General features: G+C 42.8%; 1 protein-coding gene across 1 annotated transcript in view; it reads left to right on the top strand.

The window, feature by feature from the left end:
* SRPK3 (SRSF protein kinase 3) overlaps nt 1–20860 on the top strand; it is a 188301-nt gene that overhangs the window by 164545 nt on the left and 2896 nt on the right. The window contains exons 14-15 of the mRNA XM_077478981.1: nt 11594–11663; nt 20098–20190. Coding sequence (XP_077335107.1) covers nt 11594–11663; nt 20098–20190 — 163 coding nt within the window. The remainder of the gene's footprint in view (nt 1–11593; nt 11664–20097; nt 20191–20860) is intronic.

Raw genomic sequence — 20860 nt, 5'->3', positions numbered from 1 at the left:
AAACTGCCCCAGTAGTGGCCAAAAAACCCTGGAAAAATGACGGTAAAACAACGGTTTACCGCCGACTCCCCAGTGTGAAAGGGGCCTAATATTGTAGGGACACGCAGCACACCATGTACATTTTTTTACTAGGCAGCAATAGCAGCAACCCTCTTCTGCATTAGGGATGTGCAGCAGAGAGTGGACACAGCGAATTGGGGCTCCTGGTACCTGGCCCTTTGAGCAATTAAGGATTCATGAGATCCCTATACAATCACATGATCACACTGTCAACAAAGCTTTCATGAATGAATTTCATTCATAACCGCTGTGATTCTTATAGTGATTGGCCCAAAGCTATCACAGTAGCTAGCACGCAATAGTAAATCACAGATGTTATAAATGTAGCCCATTCATGACACAACATTGCTGTTACATGTTACAGTGATCATTACTGTAACTGCAATCAAAATGTAGAGAAAAAAAATCCATTATCCCCCCCCCCCCCCCCCCCCGAGTAGGGATGAGCCGAACACCCACCGGTTCGGTTCACACCAGAACTTTCAAACGGACCGAAAATTAGTGCAAACTTTAGAACCCCATTGAAGTCTATGGGCCTCGAACGTTCGAAATACAAAGTGCTAATTTTAATGGCTAATATGCAAGATATTGTCCTAAAAAGGGTTTGGGGACCTGGCTCCTGCCCCAGGGAACATGGCTCAATGTCAAAATTGTTTTTAAAAATGGCAGTTTTTTCAGGAGCACTGATTTTAATGACGATTAAAGTGAAAAAAAAGTGAAATATTCCTTTAAATAGTATGCCTGTGAAGTGGCACTTGTTTAGAACAGTCCCTGCACAAAATGACATTTAACGGAAAAAAAGTCATTTAAAACTGCTTGCGGTTTTAATGTAATATCTGGTTCTGGCCATATGGATGAAAATCATTGAGAAAAATGACATGGGTAGCCCCCCCCTGCCCATTACCAGCCCCTTTGGGTCTTGTACGGATATTAAGGGGAACCCATACCCAAATTTAAAAAAAGGAAAGGCGTGGGGCCCCCAGGCCCTATATACACGGAACAGCAGTATACAAAACTTAGAGCACAGAAACCTGGTGACAAAAGCCCAGAAAAAAAAACTCACTGCCTTGGTAGAATGAGCAAGGATAAGCCTGATAAATGTTTTGGCAAATCCACTCAGACATAGTCATGCTAGTAGCCAAAGAATCCTTGGCATGAACAGGAAACCCGATTTGTGTGAAAAAAAATTATAAAAAATTAATATCAGTACAGTGGTGCATGACCTCGCAATAGTCATTTAAAGTGTGACAGCACTGAATGCTGAAAATTGGCCTGAGCAGGAAGGAGGTACAAGTGTCTGGTATTGAAATGGTTAAAACAAAAAGCTAAAGCTAGCAATATCATATAAATTGCTGGCCAGGGCAAAACAAGCCACATAGCAAAGCACGTTGTGATCTTCTGTTCAGTAACACACTGTATTGTGTACAATCCACAAACCCACATGCTGAGACAGTTGTGATGCCAAACAAGAAAAAAAAAATACATCACAATGCTATGTTTCAGAGACAAAAGCAAACATTTTCACAGAGTAGCTGGATAGCATGTAGACAGTTTGGGGCCCAAGGCAGAAAAGTAAGAGAGAGAGGAATAATAGGGCATGATATGACAAACATAGCAGCCCTAAATATTGTAAGGACTTGCTGCCCAATAAGCAAGCAAATCTACTGGCCACTGTGTCAGAAGAAGAGATGAGGCATATTTTGTAGAAAAAAAATATATATTTCAGTTTATGTCACAGTCAAGAGTTAGTAAGACCCCTTTCACACTGAGGCACTTTACAGGCGCTACAGCGCTAAAAATATCGCTGCATAGCGCCTGTAAAGAGCCTCTCCTATCTCTCCAGTGTGAAAGTCCAAGGGCTTTCACACTGGAGTGGTGCACTTACAGGAAGGTAAAAAAAAGTCCTGCAAACAGAATCTTAGGAGCAGTGTATACACCGCTCCTGCCCATTGAACTGAATGGGCACCACTGCAGAACTACCGGCAAAGCACATCGGCGCTTTGCGGGTCCTTTTAACCTTTTTTTTGCCCGCTAGCGGGGGTTAAAACTGCCCCAGTAGTGGCCAAAAAACCCTGGAAAAATGGCGGTAAAACAACGGTTTACCGCCGACTCCCCAGTGTGAAAGGGGCCTAATATTGTAGGGACACGCAGCACACCATGTACATTTTTTTACTAGGCAGCAATAGCAGCAACCCTCTTCTGCATTAGGGATGTGCAGCAGAGAGTGGACACAGCGAATTGGGGCTCCTGGTACCTGGCCCTTTGAGCAATTAAGGATTCATGAGATCCCTATACAATCACATGATCACACTGTCAACAAAGCTTTCATGAATGAATTTCATTCATAACCGCTGTGATTCTTATAGTGATTGGCCCAAAGCTATCACAGTAGCTAGCACGCAATAGTAAATCACAGATGTTATAAATGTAGCCCATTCATGACACAACATTGCTGTTACATGTTACAGTGATCATTACTGTAACTGCAATCAAAATGTAGAGAAAAAAAATCCATTATCCCCCCGAGTAGGGATGAGCCGAACACCCACCGGTTCGGTTCACACCAGAACTTTCAAACGGACCAAAAATTAGTGCAAACTTTAGAACCCCATTGAAGTCTATGGGCCTCGAACGTTCGAAATACAAAGTCCTAATTTTAATGGCTAATATGCAAGATATTGTCCTAAAAAGGGTTTGGGGACCTGGCTCCTGCCCCAGGGAACATGGCTCAATGTCAAAATTGTTTTTAAAAATGGCAGTTTTTTCGGGAGCACTGATTTTAATGACGATTAAAGTGAAAAAAAAGTGAAATATTCCTTTAAATAGTATGCCTGTGAAGTGGCACTTGTTTAGAACAGTCCCTGCACAAAATGACATTTAACGGAAAAAAAGTCATTTAAAACTGCTTGCGGTTTTAATGTAATATCTGGTTCTGGCCATATGGATGAAAATCATTGAGAAAAATGACATGGGTAGCCCCCCCTGCCCATTACCAGCCCTTTTGGGTCTTGTACGGATATTAAGGGGAACCCATACCCAAATTTAAAAAAAGGAAAGGCGTGGGGCCCCCAGGCCCTATATACACGGAACAGCAGTATACAGGCTGTGTAAACAAGACAGGGACTGTGTAGAATCTGTTTGTAATTTTGAACTGGTAAATTTTGAAAGTGTAGCTTCAGTCCAAAAAATCAATTTTTAAGCTTTTTTGAAAACTTGGGATGGGTTATCACCCCTGTATAATTTTTTTGCCATCCGTCTTTTTTCATCTCACTTCCTGTTGTCTCCTTCCGTTTGCAAGTAGGAGATGTTTGAAAGTAGGGGCCTGCCCTATATTCTCTGCAGAAATGTGGGCCTATGGTGTTGGCGTTGCCACAACACTGTAAGTCCTCAAAGTGACTCTTGGTAAAAAATTACAACTTCAAAAAACTTGCCATGCCTAAAATGGAATGACACAGGGAAAAGGTATTGCACACTTAAAGAAAGGGAGGTGTAAAGAGGCAAGGAAAGCCAAGACACCAGCTGAAATTTATCAGTAATTCAAAAGCAAACCTGCCCCTTGCCAGTGCAAATTAATATCAGCTGGTTCAGTCTTAACTGATGGCCTATAAAAAGGTGTCTTATTAACAAGGTGTCACACAAGAAACATCTCATGATGGGTAAAAGCAAATAGCTCTCTTAAGACCTTCGCAACCTTATTGTTGCAAAATATTACGATTGCATTGGTTACAGAAGCATTTCTAAACTTCTGAATGTTCCAGTGAGCACTCTTCGGAAGTGGAAAGAACATAATTTCACCATAAACTGTCCATGACCAGGAGCTTCTCGCAGAATTTCTGACAGAGGAGTGAAAAGAATTATCAGTATAAGAGCCAAGGCACACTTATGGAGATCTTCAGGAAGACACGGGATTAGCAGGTACAGTTTTAAAGAAAACAGTAAGTAATGCACTCAACCGCCATGGCCTGTATGCATGCTCACCATGCAAAACTCCATTGCTGAAGAAAAAGCATGTTGAAGCTTCTTTAAAGTTTGCTGCACAACATTTAGACAAGCCTATGAAATACTGGAATAATATAGTCTGGTCAGATGAGACCAAAATTGAACTCTTTGGTTGCTATAATACACACCATGTTTGGAGGTCAAATGGCACTGCACATCACTCCAAAAAACAACCCCATATCAACAGTGAAGTTTGGGGGTGGGAACATCAAGGCGTGGGGCTGTTTTTCAGCATACAGTACTGGCAAACTTCATATAATTGAAGGAAGGATGAATAAAAAATGTACCAAGACGTTCTTGATAAAAATCTACCAGGATGATGTAGATGAAAGGAGGGTGGGCATTTCAGCAAGACAACGATCCCAAACACAAAGCCAAGGAAAGAAAATAAAGCTGCTAGAATGGCCCAGCCGCCCACCTGACTTGAATCCAATAGAAAATCTATGCAAAGAACTAAAGATCAGAGTTCATAGAAGAGGCCCATGGAACCTTTAAGATTTGAAGGCTGTGTAGAAGAATGAGCCAAAATCACACAAGAGCAATGCAAGCGACTAGTTTCTTCATACAGAAGTTTTGAAGCTGTCATTACCAACAAAGGATTTTGTACAAAGTATTAAATAAATTTCAGTTAGCGTGTTCAATACTTTTTCCCTGTGTAATTTAATTTTATTACACTTAATTTTTTAACTTATTTGTTTTGGTTTCTTTGTATGGATTGCATTGGTTGTTACCGAAATGTGGAGAAAATGTCATGTCAGTAGCACCTTTAGAAATATATTTACTTAGAAAAAAGGTGACATGTTCAATACTTATTTTACCCACTGTATATACCGTAATTTGTGGACTCTACCTACAGACTAAATAATATACACTGATTTGGGTTAATTTCACCAAAGAAATGTACCTGTATACAGTTTGGCCTAAATTAAAAACAAAAAAAAAAATGTCATAGACTGCTGGTTGGAAGCTAAACAGTGGGGACCTTTAGTGGAGAGTGAACAAGTCTTGCTTTTTGACTGCTGGGTTGCATTTTTTTGTTTCTTTTTGGGGCTTTTCCTTGTAGCAGTTTAACACTTTTCTGACACTTTTTAAACAGCATTTTTTTTCTTTGCTTCCTTCAGCCTACTAATTAAGGGGAGTGGTTAATTGGTCACAGGTGCTTGAGGCCTATATAACCTTGTGCAGAACTCATTGTGAGCCTGCTCATCTTTGAGTCTGCTGGAACTCTGTTCAAGTGGAACTAGGCTAAGTGGTGAGTTAAAAAAACAGTTAGTAGAACTGGTCTAAGTGGTGAGTTAAAAACCAGAGTTAGTGTAACTGGTCTAAGTGGTGAGTTAAAAACCAGAGTTTAAAACAGGAGGTTATAACAGGGGTCATAGTACCTGTAGTACCTGAGTGTTGTCTGAGTAGTGTGTGTGGATCGTTAGTACTTGTGTATTGTGTACTGTGTCTTGTGAGTGCATGTAGGTCTGCGAGTGCACATAGGTCTGTGAGTGGTCTGCCAGTGCACGTAGGTCTGCCAGTGGTCTTCGAGTGCACGTAGGTCTGCGAGTGGTCTACAAATGCACGTTGGTCTGCGAGTGCATATTGGCCTGCGAGTAGTCTGCGAGTGCGGGTGGTCAGCGAGTGCATGTAGGTCTGCGAGTGCACGTAGGTCTGTGATTGGTCTGCGGGTGCACGTAAACCTTGGAGTGCATGTAGGCCTGCGAGTGGTCTGCAAGTGCACGTAGGTCTGCGAGTGCACGTAGGCCTGTGAGTGGTCGGCGAGTGCACTTAGGTCTACGAGTGGTCTACAAGTGCATGTAGGTCTGCGAGTGTTATGCAAGTTCATGTAGGTTTGCGGGTGGTCTGCGAGTGCACGTAGGTCTGCGAGTACCTGTGTATTGTCTTGAGTATTAGTGTCAGGAAGCTAGTTGTTAGGTAATTTGGACAGGGTATAATCCCCAATCCTCATTAAATTTAATAGGTACGATGCCCGGCGGGTGTGGAGAGGCGAGTTGTTGTACATCTTGCGGCATTTACGTGTTCCTTGATCATCTAATCGAGGGTGAATACTGCTGTGCAAAATATAAGCGCATTGTTTCCCTGGAAGCCCAAGTTCTGAATCTGGGGAGGCAACTGTCAGCACTGAGAAGTCCCTCCATACTAAAGGAGAGCCAGGAACATACACGCCAGGAGCTGGCTGGGGCCAGCACAGAGGCGGGTGGAAACAAAGAAGTGCAGGCACTAGCAAAGAGTAGATGGGTAACAGGTAGGGTAGAGGGGGAATTGCCAGGGAGGCCAATCCAGGGCTGGAGCATCTCAATAAGTATTTTAGGGACTTAGGAGCTAAATTGAGGAAAAGGACCCCCAAGATAGTATTCTCAGGAATACTACCGGTACATCGAGTCACACCAGAAAGACATATGGAGATCAGGGAAGTAAACAAGTGGCTGAAGAGCTGGTGTAGTAAGGGAGGGGTTTGGGTTCCTGGAGGATTGGGTCGACTTCTCAGTCGATAACCGGTACTTTAGAAGGGACAGACTGCACCTAAATGAGGAGGGTGTAAAGATTGCCAAAAAGTTAGAGGGGTTTTTAAACTAGGCGACGGGGGGGTCCAGAGGTAGAGATAGTCAGCGTAAAACATATTCCAGAGGGTAGTATTGGGGGCATTAGTGGTAGGTTGACCAAAGCACATAAGCCCAAGGTAAGTATAGTAGCAAGTCCTAGCTGTAATCTCGGAACACCCAATAAGAGTGTGACTGGTCTAAACTACATGGCTTGTTCACCAATGCCAGGAGCCTGGCGGACAAGATGGTTGAACTAGAGGGACTGTTGTACGAGGAGGATTTGGATTTTGTGGGAATTTCAGATACTTGGTTCAACAGCTCTCATGATTGGCTGACAAACATTCAAGGGTATACCCTTTATCGCAGGATAGAGAGGGTAAAAAAGTGGGAGGGGTATGCCTATATATCAAGAATAATGTACAAGTGAATGTGAGAGATGACATCACTAAGGGAGCTAGGGAGGAGGTGGAATCCTTATGGGTAGAGCTCCAAAGGGACAAAGACAAGGGGAAAATAATACTGGGAGTATGGTATAGGCCCCCTAACCTGAGGGAGGAAGGGGAGACGGATCTCCTATCACAATTTGAATTAGCAGCAAGGATGGAAAATGTTATCATAATGGGGGATTTTAACTATCCAGACATAGACTGGACAGAGGGAACCGCACATTTATCTAAGGCTTGCCAGTTCCTAAACGTCTTGCAGGACAATTTTATGGGTCAGATGGTAGACGCACCAACTAGAAATAAAGCGTTACTGGATCTACTGATTAACAACAATACAGACCTGATCACAGATGTGGAAATACGGGGCAATTTAGGTAACAGCGATCACAGGTCAATTGGCTTCAGTATAAATCACAGAAATAGGAAACATAAGGGGAATACAAAGACACTGAATTGCAAAAAGAGCCAACTTCCCTAAACTACAAACCTTGCTAGAAGGCATAAATTGTAATAAAATCTTAAGAACAAAGAACACGGTGGAGAGATGGGTTTGCTTTAAGAGCATATTAAATAAGGGCATTAGCCAATGCATCCCATTGGGTAATGCATTTAAAAGAGCAAACAAAAGTCCTGAATGGCTTAACTCCAATGTAAAAATGCATATAAAAGCAAAGGAAACGGCCTAAAAAAATACAAGGTTGAGGGATCGCCATCGGCATTCAGACTTTCTAAAGAATGCAACAAGAAATGTAAGGGTGCACAAAGGATGGCTAAGATAGAACATGAAAGACACATTTTAAATAAGGGTTGGATTTATTTGCAGTGGGGATATAAATACACTATAATTACAGATAAGGAAAAGGGGTAAAACAATGGAGAGGGAGATGGACACGAAAAGCGGAGGTATGTCTTTTATCGTACACACATCCTCAGTCACAGACCCTTTCAAACAAACCAAGTCCTCTCATCAATTCTTGACCCACCCTAAAAAATGGGTCTCAGCAAAACATGTACAGTTCCTTTGTGGCAGATATAGGAAACCAAAAGGTTACAAAAGTTGAATCCTCTCCCAGGCTCCGCTTTGAGTTTCTTTTAAATAAAATGATCAACACGGGATGTCCATCAATCCATCATTCTTTAGGCCTCATGCCAACCAGGTGTGTGTGTGGGGGGGGGGGGGGTAGTTGAATAGCCTCAGGAGTCCTACTGGTCAAATGATAACAACCTCATGCATTCATCTAGCCCTGTTTACTGCAGACTGGCTGTGAAAATTGTCATCTGTCTCAAATCCAAGTCCTTTCAAAGACAAATTGTCAAAGCCATATTATTCTCATGTCCCATCAGCATTAATTAAAAAAATAAAATAAAATAAAATAAAAATAGCCCTAAAAAGGACTGTTGGGTTTTAGGAAATCACAGTGAATACAGGTATGCTAATGCACAATTTTGACAGCAAAGGTCCGACGGAACGAGTCCATCGGACAATTCGATCGTGTGTGGGCTCCATCAGACTTTAGAAATAGAACATGTTGTAAATTTTTCCACCGGAACTCCGCCGGACCGAGAAATACGTTTGTGTGTATGCTAGTCCGATGGACAAAAAACAACACTAGGGCAGCTATTGGCTACTGGCTATGAACTTCCTTATTCTAGTCCGGTCGTACACCATCACGTTCAAATCCGTCGGACTTTGGTGTGATTGTGTGTGGCCAAGTCCGTTTATGTGGAAAGTCCGTCGGAACTCCACCGAAAGACTGTCGGACCTAGTCCCACGAAAAGTCCAGTCGTGTGTACGCGGCATTACACTCCCCTCTCCCTAACTACATAAACTGCAATTCACTGCAAAGTATCAGTAGCAAATATACAGCACTTTATACAGTACTCAGTGCTATAGACAGTACTATAGTAAGAGCAAAGCAGTAATAACACACTATACTAACCAAATCTCTCAAGCAATGCCAGCTGTCCCTCACCAAACTCCCTATACTCTAGGGAAAGCAGCCTTTTATAGTGTGTGGGCTGTAACTTGGGTAAAAACATCATTAGATAATGTCTGGCACCTGGCCAGTGATGGCTTTAACAGTGCATTATGAGATGTTCATCTGAACAATTCCCGCTGAATGTCCAAAATGTTTGAGAAATGGGCAAATGCCTGAACAGCAAATGTTCACACTGAACACTCGGCTCCTCAAACACAGGATAATACAGTAAAGCCTTAAAAGAATTCTTAGGCTTCCACCCTGCTGTAAGATGACGTACTCCAACTTAAGAGTTTCTAGGAGAGCTACTGTCTCCTTCTGTTGGTTCTGAGAAGCTGTTGACTGTTTCTCCTTGCTAGGCAAGTATAAAGATTCTTCCTCAAAGGTGTAAGCTGAAGAGGATGCATCATTCAACCCAGGAGAGACCAGGGCACCAAAATCAAAGTCAGAAGGATAATTGGGCAGAATTAGAGCCTTAAAGTATTCCTACCCCTTGAAATTTTCCACATTTTGTCATGTTACAACCAAAAACGTAAATGTATTTTAGTGGGATTTTATGTGATAGACCAACACAAAGTGGCAAATAATTGTGACGTGAATGGAAAATGATAAATGGTTTTCAAAAATGTTTATCTGAAAAGTGTGGTGTGCATTTGTATTCAGCCCCCTTTACTCTGATACCCATAACTAAAATCTAGTGGAACCAATTGCCTTCAGAAGTTACCTAATTAGTAAATACAGTACACCTGTGTGTAATTTAATCTCAGTAAAAAAAAAAATACGGCTGTTCTGTGAAGCCCTCAGAGGTTTGTTAGAGAACTGTAGTGAACAAACAGCATCGTGAATACCAAGGAACACACCAGACAGGTCAGGGATAATGTGTCAGAGAATTTTAAAGCAGGGTTAGGTTATAAAAACAATATCCCAAGCTTTCAGCATCTCACTGTGCACTATTCAATCCATCATCCGAAACTGGAAATAGTGGCACAACTGCAAACCTACCAAGACATGGCAGTCCACCTAAACTGACAGGCATTAATCAGAGATGCAGCCAAGGAGCCTATGGTAACTCTGGAGGACCTGCAGAGATCCACAGCTCAGGTGGGAAAATCTGTCCACAGGACAACTATTAGTCATGCACTCCACAAATCTGGTCTTTATGGAAGAGTGGCATAAAGAAAGCCATAAGAAGTCCCATTTGCAGTTTGCAAGAAGCCATGTGGGGGACACAGCAAACATGTGGAAGAAGGTGGTCAGAATTTAAACTTTGAACTTTTTGGCATAAAATTGAACTTTTTAGCCTAAAAGCAAAATGCTGTGTGTGGCACACTAACACTGCACATCACCCCGAAAACATCATCCCTACCGTGAAACATGGTGGTGGCAGGATCATGTTGTGGGAATGATTTTCTTAAGCAGGGACAGGGAAGCTGGTCAGAGTTGATGGGAAGATGGATGGAGCCAAATACAGAGCAATCTTAGAAGAAAACCTGTTAGTCTGACAAATACTTGAGAGTGGGACATAGGTTCACCTTCCAGCAGGACAATGACCCTAAACATACAGCCATTACAATGTAATGGTTTAGGTCAACGCATATTCATTTGTTAGAATGGCCTAGTTAAGGTCCAGACCTAAATCCAATTGAGAATCTGTGGCAAGACTTGAAATTTGCTGTTCACAGACGCTCTCCATTCAATCTGACAGAGCTTGAGCTATTTTGCAAAGAAGAATGAGCAAAAATGTAATTCTCTAGACTTTCAGCTGTAATTTCAGTGAAAGGCGGTTCTACAAAGTATTGACAGATATTTATTTGTAAAAAATTTTGAAAATAATTTTTATAATTTTCCTTCCACTTCACAATTATGTGACACTTTGTGTTGGTCTAGCACATAAAATCCCAATAAAATACATTCACGTTTTTGGTTGTAACGTGACAAAATGTGGAAAATTTAAAAGGGGTATGAATACTTTTTCAAAGACTGTAAAAGGGTTCTTCCTGCAGACCCTCAGATCAGATTGCAAGAGGGTCTGCACCAATTAAGACAGAGATTGCTACTCTGCACTAATCGGCTCACTGAAGAAACTTTTCGGGATTTCAGATACTGTGTATAGCATAAAACTGCCAACAGCTGCTTGAGTAGAAATTTCACATAAAAATCTTAAAGACTTCATAGTTACATGAGTTGAAAAAAAATCATTTACTTCAACCAGCAGGAAAAAAAAAAAAATGTACATCCTGTCTCCTCAGGCACCAAGCTAAATTGGGCTCAATAAGAGGGAAAATAGCCACTAGAGGGAAATTGCTTTCATTTTTAGAACTTTGTTTCCAAAACCTCTTGTAGGGGACAGCATACCCACTGCTCATCTAATCTATGCTGTTTTCCTTAATGAACTAGAGAGGTAATATATTAAGGGAAGGCATTGTAACATAATGCTACCCTGTGAAAATGTGACTATACTAACATCCATTGTTTGATATAAAAAAAGTTTTGTATTTAACCTTTAGCAACTATTTTAGCCCAAATATATATCGTAATCGCCGTTTTGTTTTTCTTGAAGGCTTTTGAGCTGGCAACAGGAGATTACTTGTTTGAACCTCATTCAGGTGAAGATTACACACGTGATGAAGGTATGTCAGTTGAAGTAAAAGATTGGTTTTACTTTAAAACTTCTCAGAGCTCTGACTTTCTAAAAAAACACAAGGCCTGGGTAGTTTTGAGTTATTTGTTTTGTTTACAGCAAGGCGTACATCTTTTCTATCACAGCTAAAATTTCAGTACAAGTTAATCTTATTTAACCAGATGCAAATTATCTTCATGCCACTTTCCACATTGATTTGTAGTAAAATTAGTACAGGACTGTGTTTTTTTTCCCTGTCTTCCGAGGGTCTTGCTTCTTGCCTGTTTCAGCGTCTCTGATGGCTCCTGTGGTTATTTCTAACTTTCACAGCAGTCCATGTTCTTTTCCAGTGCACAAGCAAATCTGCCCTATTTATCTGTTTGGGTTAACATCTATACTCCTTTAGATGGACACCAACATCCATACTCTAGCAGGCTATTTAATGGTTCAGATTGCCATTGCTAGGGTTTGGATCTATCTGATCCTTGTTTCCCATTATTCTCTTTTTTTTTGTTGCCTTCATCCTGTACTCCTAGTTTCTCTATTGTTGCCAAGTTCCTGTATTCTTGACTTTTTCGCCTAGTCTTTTTTACTTTTAGCTCCTGTTTGTTCATAGTCTGCCCTGCTGCTACCTTTTGCATGACATCTCTGATCCCACTTACAGCTACCGGTACCCTTTTGAACTGCCTGGATCTGATTGCTTTCTTTGCCTGACCTTACTAGTACTCTGCCGGCCTTGAACCTTAGCTCTGTTACAACCCTGCTCATTTAGATGCATAGCTCTTATGTTCTCTGGCTGTTCACTCTGACTAATCCAACCTGCTGTTAATCTGGTGCTTATGTTCCTGGGGGCACCCAATCACCAATGTACACATATTAAAATGATTGGTATCATTATAGAAAGCTTGCTATGGGGGCACCTGAACCAAGCTGCAGCTCCCTATGTCCATTCAGACACGGAGCAGCAGTTCAGCCCACTCCCTCTCTTTCTCTCCTGATTGACTGACTTTAACAGAAGCGGGAGCGAATGGCACCACTGCTGTGTCTCAGCCAATCAGGACGGAGAGTCCCTCCATGCATGTTTTTTATCTTCCTGCATAGAATGCATGAAGATGAAAAAACCTTCGGACTTTACAACCACTTTAAGCATCCAAGAAAGGTAGCAGCCAAAGGTGATGTACTGGTCTTAACAGAGACTAGACTTGAAGAATACGTGAACCCTTACCTTGTAAAACAACCCATTCAGTTTAAAATCTATGTTTAGGGCAAAGTGTGTGTGTGTGTGTGTGTGTGTATATATATATATATATATATATGTCAGTATCTCACAAAGTGAGTACACCCCTCATATTTTTGTAAATATCTTATTATATCTTTTCATGTGACAACACTGAAGGAATGACACTTTGCTACAATGTAAAGTAGTAAGTGTACAGCTTTCATAACAGTGTAAATTTGATATCCCCTAAAAAAAAGTGAGTATACCCCTGGGTGGGGGGCTTGTGAAACTGGGCTTACCTTGGAGAGCTCCTAAAACTCTATATATTATAATATATTTTATTGTATATTGTCTCATTCTGTTGTGGACTCTGCTGTGATCGTTTGGGGTGTGACTGTATTCTTTTGTTCTATTGTGGCTGTCTGCCTCGAATATTATGGGATGTGTAAGTGTGTTTGCTGTGAGGAAAGAGGGAAGGGAATTCCTCCCTGCTGATAAGACTGTTTACTGATGAGTAATTTGAATACACCTGACCTGTGTGTCTGTTATTGGACAGTTTACCCTGCCCTGAAGTTACGGCTGGTGACTGGGCTAAAGGGTCTTGGATAGTGCTGGTTCTGGACAAAGGAAGCATTTACAGCGCAACAACTGGTTGGTAGCAGCGGGATTGTGCTTCCTGGCTGTGAACACGTCCAAACCACCGCCTGGATCCAAGATCGGGATAGCAGACTTCGGTTGCCCAAGCAGAGCTATGGATCTGGCATCAGAGTTCCCGGGGCTGCTGCGGATTGTCCTTTCATCAATCTCCAGGACTGTGGACTCTGCAAATGAATACCTGGAGCTCAGGCAGCAGATTTGGTTAGGACTCAGGATTAGAGCCAACCAGGTTACTGGTATGCAACAGGGCAAGTGCTTTCCAACGCCAGAACAACAGCCCAATGAACAACGGGAGTTACGGATGCAATTCCTGGGAGAGCGGCCCCAGGAGCAATGGATGACTGAATTGGACAGGCTGGTCCAGCAGGAGATAGGGCTAGACAATTGTTATCGGGCTCTGCAATGGCATGCAGAGCAGGAATATTTAGGGGAGGCAACAGAATGCTCTCTGGAGGGATATGACTTTGGCGGCCCTGGATTGCTGTGGGAGAGCCTTACAGATTGTTTTGTGTTTGGCGATGAAGGGAGGCCTACCCTTGAAGACTTGCAAGAATACAGAGAGGTTGTGCTTGATCTTGCAGGGGTCTCCGAGCTTAAATCTGACCTGAACTATTTGCTAAGGCAGGAACAGCATCTGGAAAGGGCATACAGGAAACTGCTAGAACATGTTCAGCAGCATGCCAGAGAATCGGCATTGGAAGCTCCAGACATTGCCATCTCCAAAGCTGAAGTGCTGACAACAGGGTAGAACTTTGCTAGCCTCTGCCCAGCACCAACAGCAGCTTCAGCATTCCTGAGAGAAGAGGCAGTTGGCCTTTCTCTCACAATACTGTCAGAGACATGGGATTTTCTGCCAGCAGCATCGGTGGAGTTACCATAAACTTCTGCAGCTGAAGTGCTGGCCTCCGGACAGAGGGTCCAAGACCTCAGCTCCACACCCGTGGCAGTTTCGGAGGCCCGAGGTAAGCAGGTGGTGGTTTCTCTTCCCCAGTGGATTTCAAAGATGCAGGGAGAGGAAGCAGCCATTCCCCCTCCTCAACAAAGGTTTGTGCACCTGGGAGACGACGATACCAGTGAAAGGGAGTTCCAGCAGCAGACAGCACCCCAGAATGATGACACCAACCCAGCTGAAGTGCTGGCAAACGGACAGAGGGCCCAAGACCTCTGCCCCAGACCTGCGTTAGTTCTAGAGTGCCAGGGCGAGGAGGTGGTGGTCACACCCAAGCAGCAGATCAGGACCCAAGGAGAGAATGCAATCGGCACCTCACAACTGCAGCTTGATCTGGTGTCGGTGGTTGGGCCTGCGGTCTCCACTATCCTAAGCCCAGCAGAAGTGGTGGCAACCAGGCAGCGTGCTACCAACCTCTGCTCAGCACCAGCAACAACTACAGAGTTCCAGGGAGCCGGGGCAGTCGGCCTCCCTCCCCAACAGTTATCCAAAGCAGATAGTGTGGGGTTCCCAGCAAAAGTGCTGGCAACAGGGCAGAGTGCTTCTGGCCTCTACTCTCAACTAACAGAAGATGGAGTTCCTGTGGTAGTGGATGGCACTTCACTGGCACAACCCCAGAAATTGGTGCAACACTGAGACAGGAGGATGTCAACCATGTTTTGCAAGCACTGGGGGATTTTTACCTACCAAAAATGGATGGGACTTCGGTCTACACTTGTATACCCCAGGGATGCTGAGCAGTCGACCCAGATCCCCAACAGCATGATGGCATGAGCCAAGTCACCCTGTCTTCTCTCCAGTGGCTGAAAGGACTCCAGGGAGAAGGGCCAGTCCACAGCTCTCTCCAGCAGTGGGCATGTTCTCAGAAAGGTAGACTGGGTGAGTAATGCTATGTTTGGGGCAATTTATTTGTGGTACTGTGGGGATACCGGCATTAGGGGACTGGAACAACTGACTATCTTCGGAGTGAACCCGTCTGGGGTCTCCTCCTGTGTTAGTCTCCTGCCGAAAGGGGAGATGTGTAACGGGAGTCACTTTGGGTGGGGGGCTTGTGCAACTCAGCTTACCTTGGAGAGCTCTGGCTGGAAACTCTGTGTCCAGCTTCCCCAGGCCCTCTTATGTATAAATTATGTCCATTAGGGGCACAGGGTGGCTGAGAACACCACTATGATCTGTACTAATCGGACTCACTGTACTGCCACACTGGAATGTTGTGTGTGTGTGTGTGTAATATATATATATACATAATATAATTTGTCTCATTCTGTTGTGGACTCTTTGCTGTGATCATTTGGGATGTGTGGAATTCTATTGTTCTATTGTGGCTGTCTGCCTCGAATATTATGGGATGTGCAAGTGTGTTTGCTGTGAGGAAAGAGGGAGGGGGATTCCTCCAATAGCTCTCACTGATAAGACTGTTTATTGAGTAGTTTGAATACACCTGACCTGTGTGTCTATTGTTATTGGACAGTTTAACCCACCCTGAATCCAAAGGCGGGGGGGTGTCTCTGAGTTGTATATCTGTTGTAACATGTGCTTGAATAAAGGGAGTTTGATGTTGTTGTTCATCCTACACAGTTACGGCTGGTGATTGGATGGGCTAAGGGGCCTTAGATAGTGATGGTACTGGACAAAGGAAGCATTTAAGGGGGACATAATCCTGTTGAGGACAAGGGTTCGTAACAACCCCTAAGTTAAAATGTCAAAATTGGGCCCAAAGTGTCAATATTTTGTGTGACCACCATTATTTTCTAGCACTCCCTTAACCCTCTTGGGCATGGAGTTCACCATAGCTTCCAGGTTGCCACTGTAGTCCTCTAACATCCACCAGCATCATGATGTTATCATGGAGGAGTGGAAGAGACCTTGAGCTCCTCTACCTTCTGCTTGAGGATGCCCCACAGATGCTTAATAGGGTTTAGGTCTGGAGACATGCTTGGCCAGTCCATCATCTTTACCCTTAGCTTCTTTAGCAGGGCAGTGGTCATCTTGGAGGTGTGTTTGGGGTCGTTATCATGTTGGAACACTGCCCTGCAGCCCAGTCTCTTAAGTCCCATACACACTATCAGATTTTCTGCTGATTTTTTTTTTCCCTTTAGATTTACCAAAACCATATAATATGAGGTCAAATCTTAGGATTTCAATTTGTATGCAATCAGGCAGGCCCTTGCATTACATGGTTTTGGTAAAACTGAAAGAAAAAATCAGCAGAAAATCTGATACTGTGTATGGGGCTTTAGTCTGCTTGTCTTCAGCAAATTGTTTGCGGGCTCTCTTGTGCATGATCTTTAGAAGAGGCTTTCTTCTGGGGATGACAGCCATGCAGACCAATTTGATTCAGTGCATGACGTACGGTCTGAGCACTGATAGGCTGACCCCCCCACCCATTCAACCTCTGCAGCAATGCTGGCAGCACTCATACATCTATTTCCCAGAGACAACCTCTGGATATAACACTGAGCACGTGCACTAAACTTCTTTGTTTGACCATGGCGGGGCCTGTTCTGAGTGGAACCTGTTCTAATAAGCTGCTGTATGGTCTTGGCCACTGTGCTTTAGCTCATTTTCAGGGTCTTGGCAATCTTCTTATGGCCTAGGCCATCTTTATGTAGAGCAACAATTCTTTTTTTCAGATCCTCAGAGAGTTCTTTTCCATGAGGTGCCATGTTGAACTTCCAGTATGAGAGAGTGAGAGCACCAAATTTACCATACCTGCTCCCCATTCACACCTAAGACCTTGTAAAATTAACGAGTCACATGACACCAGGAAGGGAAAATGGTTTAAATGGGCCCAATTTGGACATTTTCACTTAGGGGTGTACTCACTTTTGTTGGCAGTGGTTTAGACATTAATGGCTGTTTGTTGAGTTATTTTGAGGGGACGACAAATTTACATGGTTATACAAACTGTACACTTACTACTTTACATTGTAGCAAAGAGTAATTTCTTCAGTGTTGTCACATGAAAAGATATAATAAAATATTTACTAAAATATGAAGATACTGTGTGTGTATGTGTATATACATATACATATATATATATATATATATATATATATATATATATATTATACACACTATGTTGTCAAAAGCATTGGGATGCTTGCCTGTACACGCACATGAACTTTAATGGCATCCTAGTATTTGTTCGTAGGATTCAATATTAAATTGGCTCACCCTTTGCAGCTATAACAGCTTCAAATCTTCGGGGAAGGCTTTCCACAAGGATTAGGAGTGTGTCTATGGGAATGTTTGACCCTTCTTCCAGAAGCGCATTTTTATGGTCAAGCACTAATGTTGGAAGAGAAGGCCTGGCTGGCAGTCTATGCTCTAATTCATCCCAAAGGGGTTGAGGTCAGGGCTCTGTGCAGGCCACCACCTTAAAATCACTCATACATTTCCTTCACTGGAACTAAGGGGCCAAGCCCAACCCCTGAAAAGCAACCCCACACCACAATCCCCCCTCCACCAAATGATTTGGACCAGTGCACAAAGCAAGGTCCATAAAGACATGGATGAGCCAGTTTGAGGTGGCCCCATAGACATACTTCTAAACCTTGTGGACAGCCTTCCCAGAAGAATTGAAGCTGTTACAGCTGGGCCAACTCAATATTGAACCCTACACATTAAGACTGGGATGACATTAAAGTTCATGTGCGTGTATGTTGTGTGTGTGTGTGTGTGTGTATGTATATATAATTAAAAAAAAAAAAAATAATATATATATATATATATATATATATATATATATATATATATATACAGGTCCTTCTCAAAAAATTAGCATATTGTGATAAAGTTCATTATTTTCTGTAATGTACTGATAAACATTAGACTTTCATATATTTTAGATTCATTACACACAACTGAAGTAGTTCAAGCCTTTTCTTGTTTTAATATTGATGATTTTGGCATACAGCTCATGAAAACCCAAAATTCCTATCTCAAAAAATTAGCATATCATGAAAAGGTTCTCTAAACAAGCTATTAACCTAATCATCTGAATCAACTAATTAACTCTAAACACCTGCAAAAGATTCCTGAGGCTTTTAAAAACTCCCAACCTGGTTCATTATTCAAAACCGCAATCATGGGTAAGACTGCCGACCTGACTGCTGTCCAGAAGGCCATCATTGACACCCTCAAGCAAGAGGGTAAGACACAGAAAGAAATTTCTGAACGAATAGGCTGTTCCCAGAGTGCTGTATCAAGGCACCTCAGTGGGAAGTCTGTGGGAAGGAAAAAGTGTGGCAGAAAACGCTGCACAACGAGAAGAGGTGACCGGACCCTGAAGAAGATTGTGGAGAAGGACCGATTCCAGACCTTGGAGGACCTGCGGAAGCAGTGGACTGAGTCTGGAGTAGAAACATCCAGAGCCACCGTGAACAGGCGTGTGCAGGAAATGGGCTACAGGTGCCGCATTCCCCAGGTCAAGCCACTTTTGAACCAGAAACAGCGGCAGCAGCGCCTGACCTGGGCTACAGAGAAGCAGCACTGGACTGTTGCTCAGTGGTCCAAAGTACTTTTTTCGGATGAAAGCAAATTTTGCATGTCATTCGGAAATCAAGGTGCCAGAGTCTGGAGGAAGACTGGGGAGAGGGAAATGCCAAAATGCCTGAGGTCCAGTGTCAAGTACCCACAGTCAGTGATGGTCTGGGGTGCCATGTCAGCTGCTGGTGTTGGTCCTCTGTGTTTTATCAAGGGCAGGGTCAATGCAGCTAGCTATCAGGAGATTGCTGAAAAGCTTTATGGAGATGAAGATTTCATTTTTCAGCACGACCTGGCACCTGCTCACAGTGCCAAAACCACTGGTAAATGGTTTACTGACCATGGTATTACTGTGCTCAATTGGCCTGCCAACTCTCCTGACCTGAACCCCATAGAGAATCTGTGGGATATTGGGAAGAGAAAGTTGAGAGACGCAAGACCCAACACTCTGGATGAGCTTAAGGCCGCTATCGAAGCATCCTGGGCCTCCATAACACCTCAGCAGTGCCACAGGCTGGTTGCCTCCATGCCACGCCGCATTGAAGCAGTCATTTCTGCAAAAGGATTCCCGACCAAGTATTGAGTGCATAACTGAACATAATTATTTGAAGGTTGACTTTTTTTGTATTAAAAACACTTTTCTTTTATTGGTCGGATGAAATATGCAAATTTTTTGAGATAGGAATTTTGGGTTTTCAGGAGCTGTATGCCAAAATCATCAATATTAAAACAAGAAAAGGCTTGAACTACTTCAGTTGTGTGTAATGAATCTAAAATATATGAAAGTCTAATGTTTATCAGTACATTACAGAAAATAATGAACTTTATCACAATATGCTAATTTTTTGAGAAGGACCTATATATATATATATATATATATATTTTTTTTTTTTTTCACGAGTGACCATTGGACTACAGATAATCTGTGCTCCCAAGTAGAATGCTAAGAAGAAAACTGACCACACTGGGAAAGATGTTCTTCCATGCCTAGCACAATCAGTTCAAAATAGAAAAGCACGGGGACTGGTGGCATTACCAGGATTTTCATGTTTTCTTATCATGCCTGTAACTTGCATATAAATATATTACCTAGGTAAAATTTTACTATTGCATAAACCTTGTATATTTCAGATCATATTGCACACATCATTGAGCTTCTTGGAGATATCCCTCCGTACTTTGCACTGTTAGGCCGTTACTCCCGAGAGTATTTTACACGTAGAGGTAAGTCTGTGGAGAAACGAGGTATTCCTCCAGATCTAAAATGTATTGCTTTACTTACTAGTCATCACTTAGCATCCTTGGCAAACACTCGTTTCCAAAGTTTTCATGCAGTGGATATGTAACAGGGACCTCTGGCACAAGGGCTGCTTGAAAAAAATCTGGCTGAGGGAAGAAGGTTCTCATCCAAGATTATACAATACATGGCCCCATCCATTGGCCCCTCAATGCGGCAAAGTTGGTCTGTACCTTTTAGCAGAGAAACAGCCCCAAAGCATGTTTCCACCTCCGTGCTTGACTGTAGAGTGTTCTTAGGGTCATAGATTTTTTTCTTCCTCAAAACACGGCAAATCCCCCTCCTCAAGAAGGCATATGTACAGTCATGCCAAAATGCTGATTATGACCTTAAGAACACCCTCCCTTGACTAAGCACAGAGGTGGAAACATGATGCTAAAGGTACAGGCCCACTTTGCGGTGCCAATGGGCAGGGCCATGCATTGTAAAATCTTGGATGAGAACCTTCTTCCCTCAGCCAGAACACTGAAGATGGGTTATGGATGGGTCTTCCAGCATGACAAAAACCCAAAACATACAACCAAAGGAGTGGCCCAAGAAGAAGCACCTGGCTTTTAGGAAAAAACTCAAGACATTCCTCTTTTAGCAGATGATCAA

This window comes from Lithobates pipiens, unplaced genomic scaffold (assembly GCF_037356315.1).
Source record: "Lithobates pipiens isolate NorthernLeopardFrog02 unplaced genomic scaffold, aLitPip1_a1.2 Scaffold_1, whole genome shotgun sequence".
NCBI classification, from domain to species: domain Eukaryota; kingdom Metazoa; phylum Chordata; class Amphibia; order Anura; family Ranidae; genus Lithobates; species Lithobates pipiens.
The sequence above is the reverse complement of the archived record's forward strand: the minus strand, read 5'-3'. Positions and strand labels throughout refer to the sequence as shown.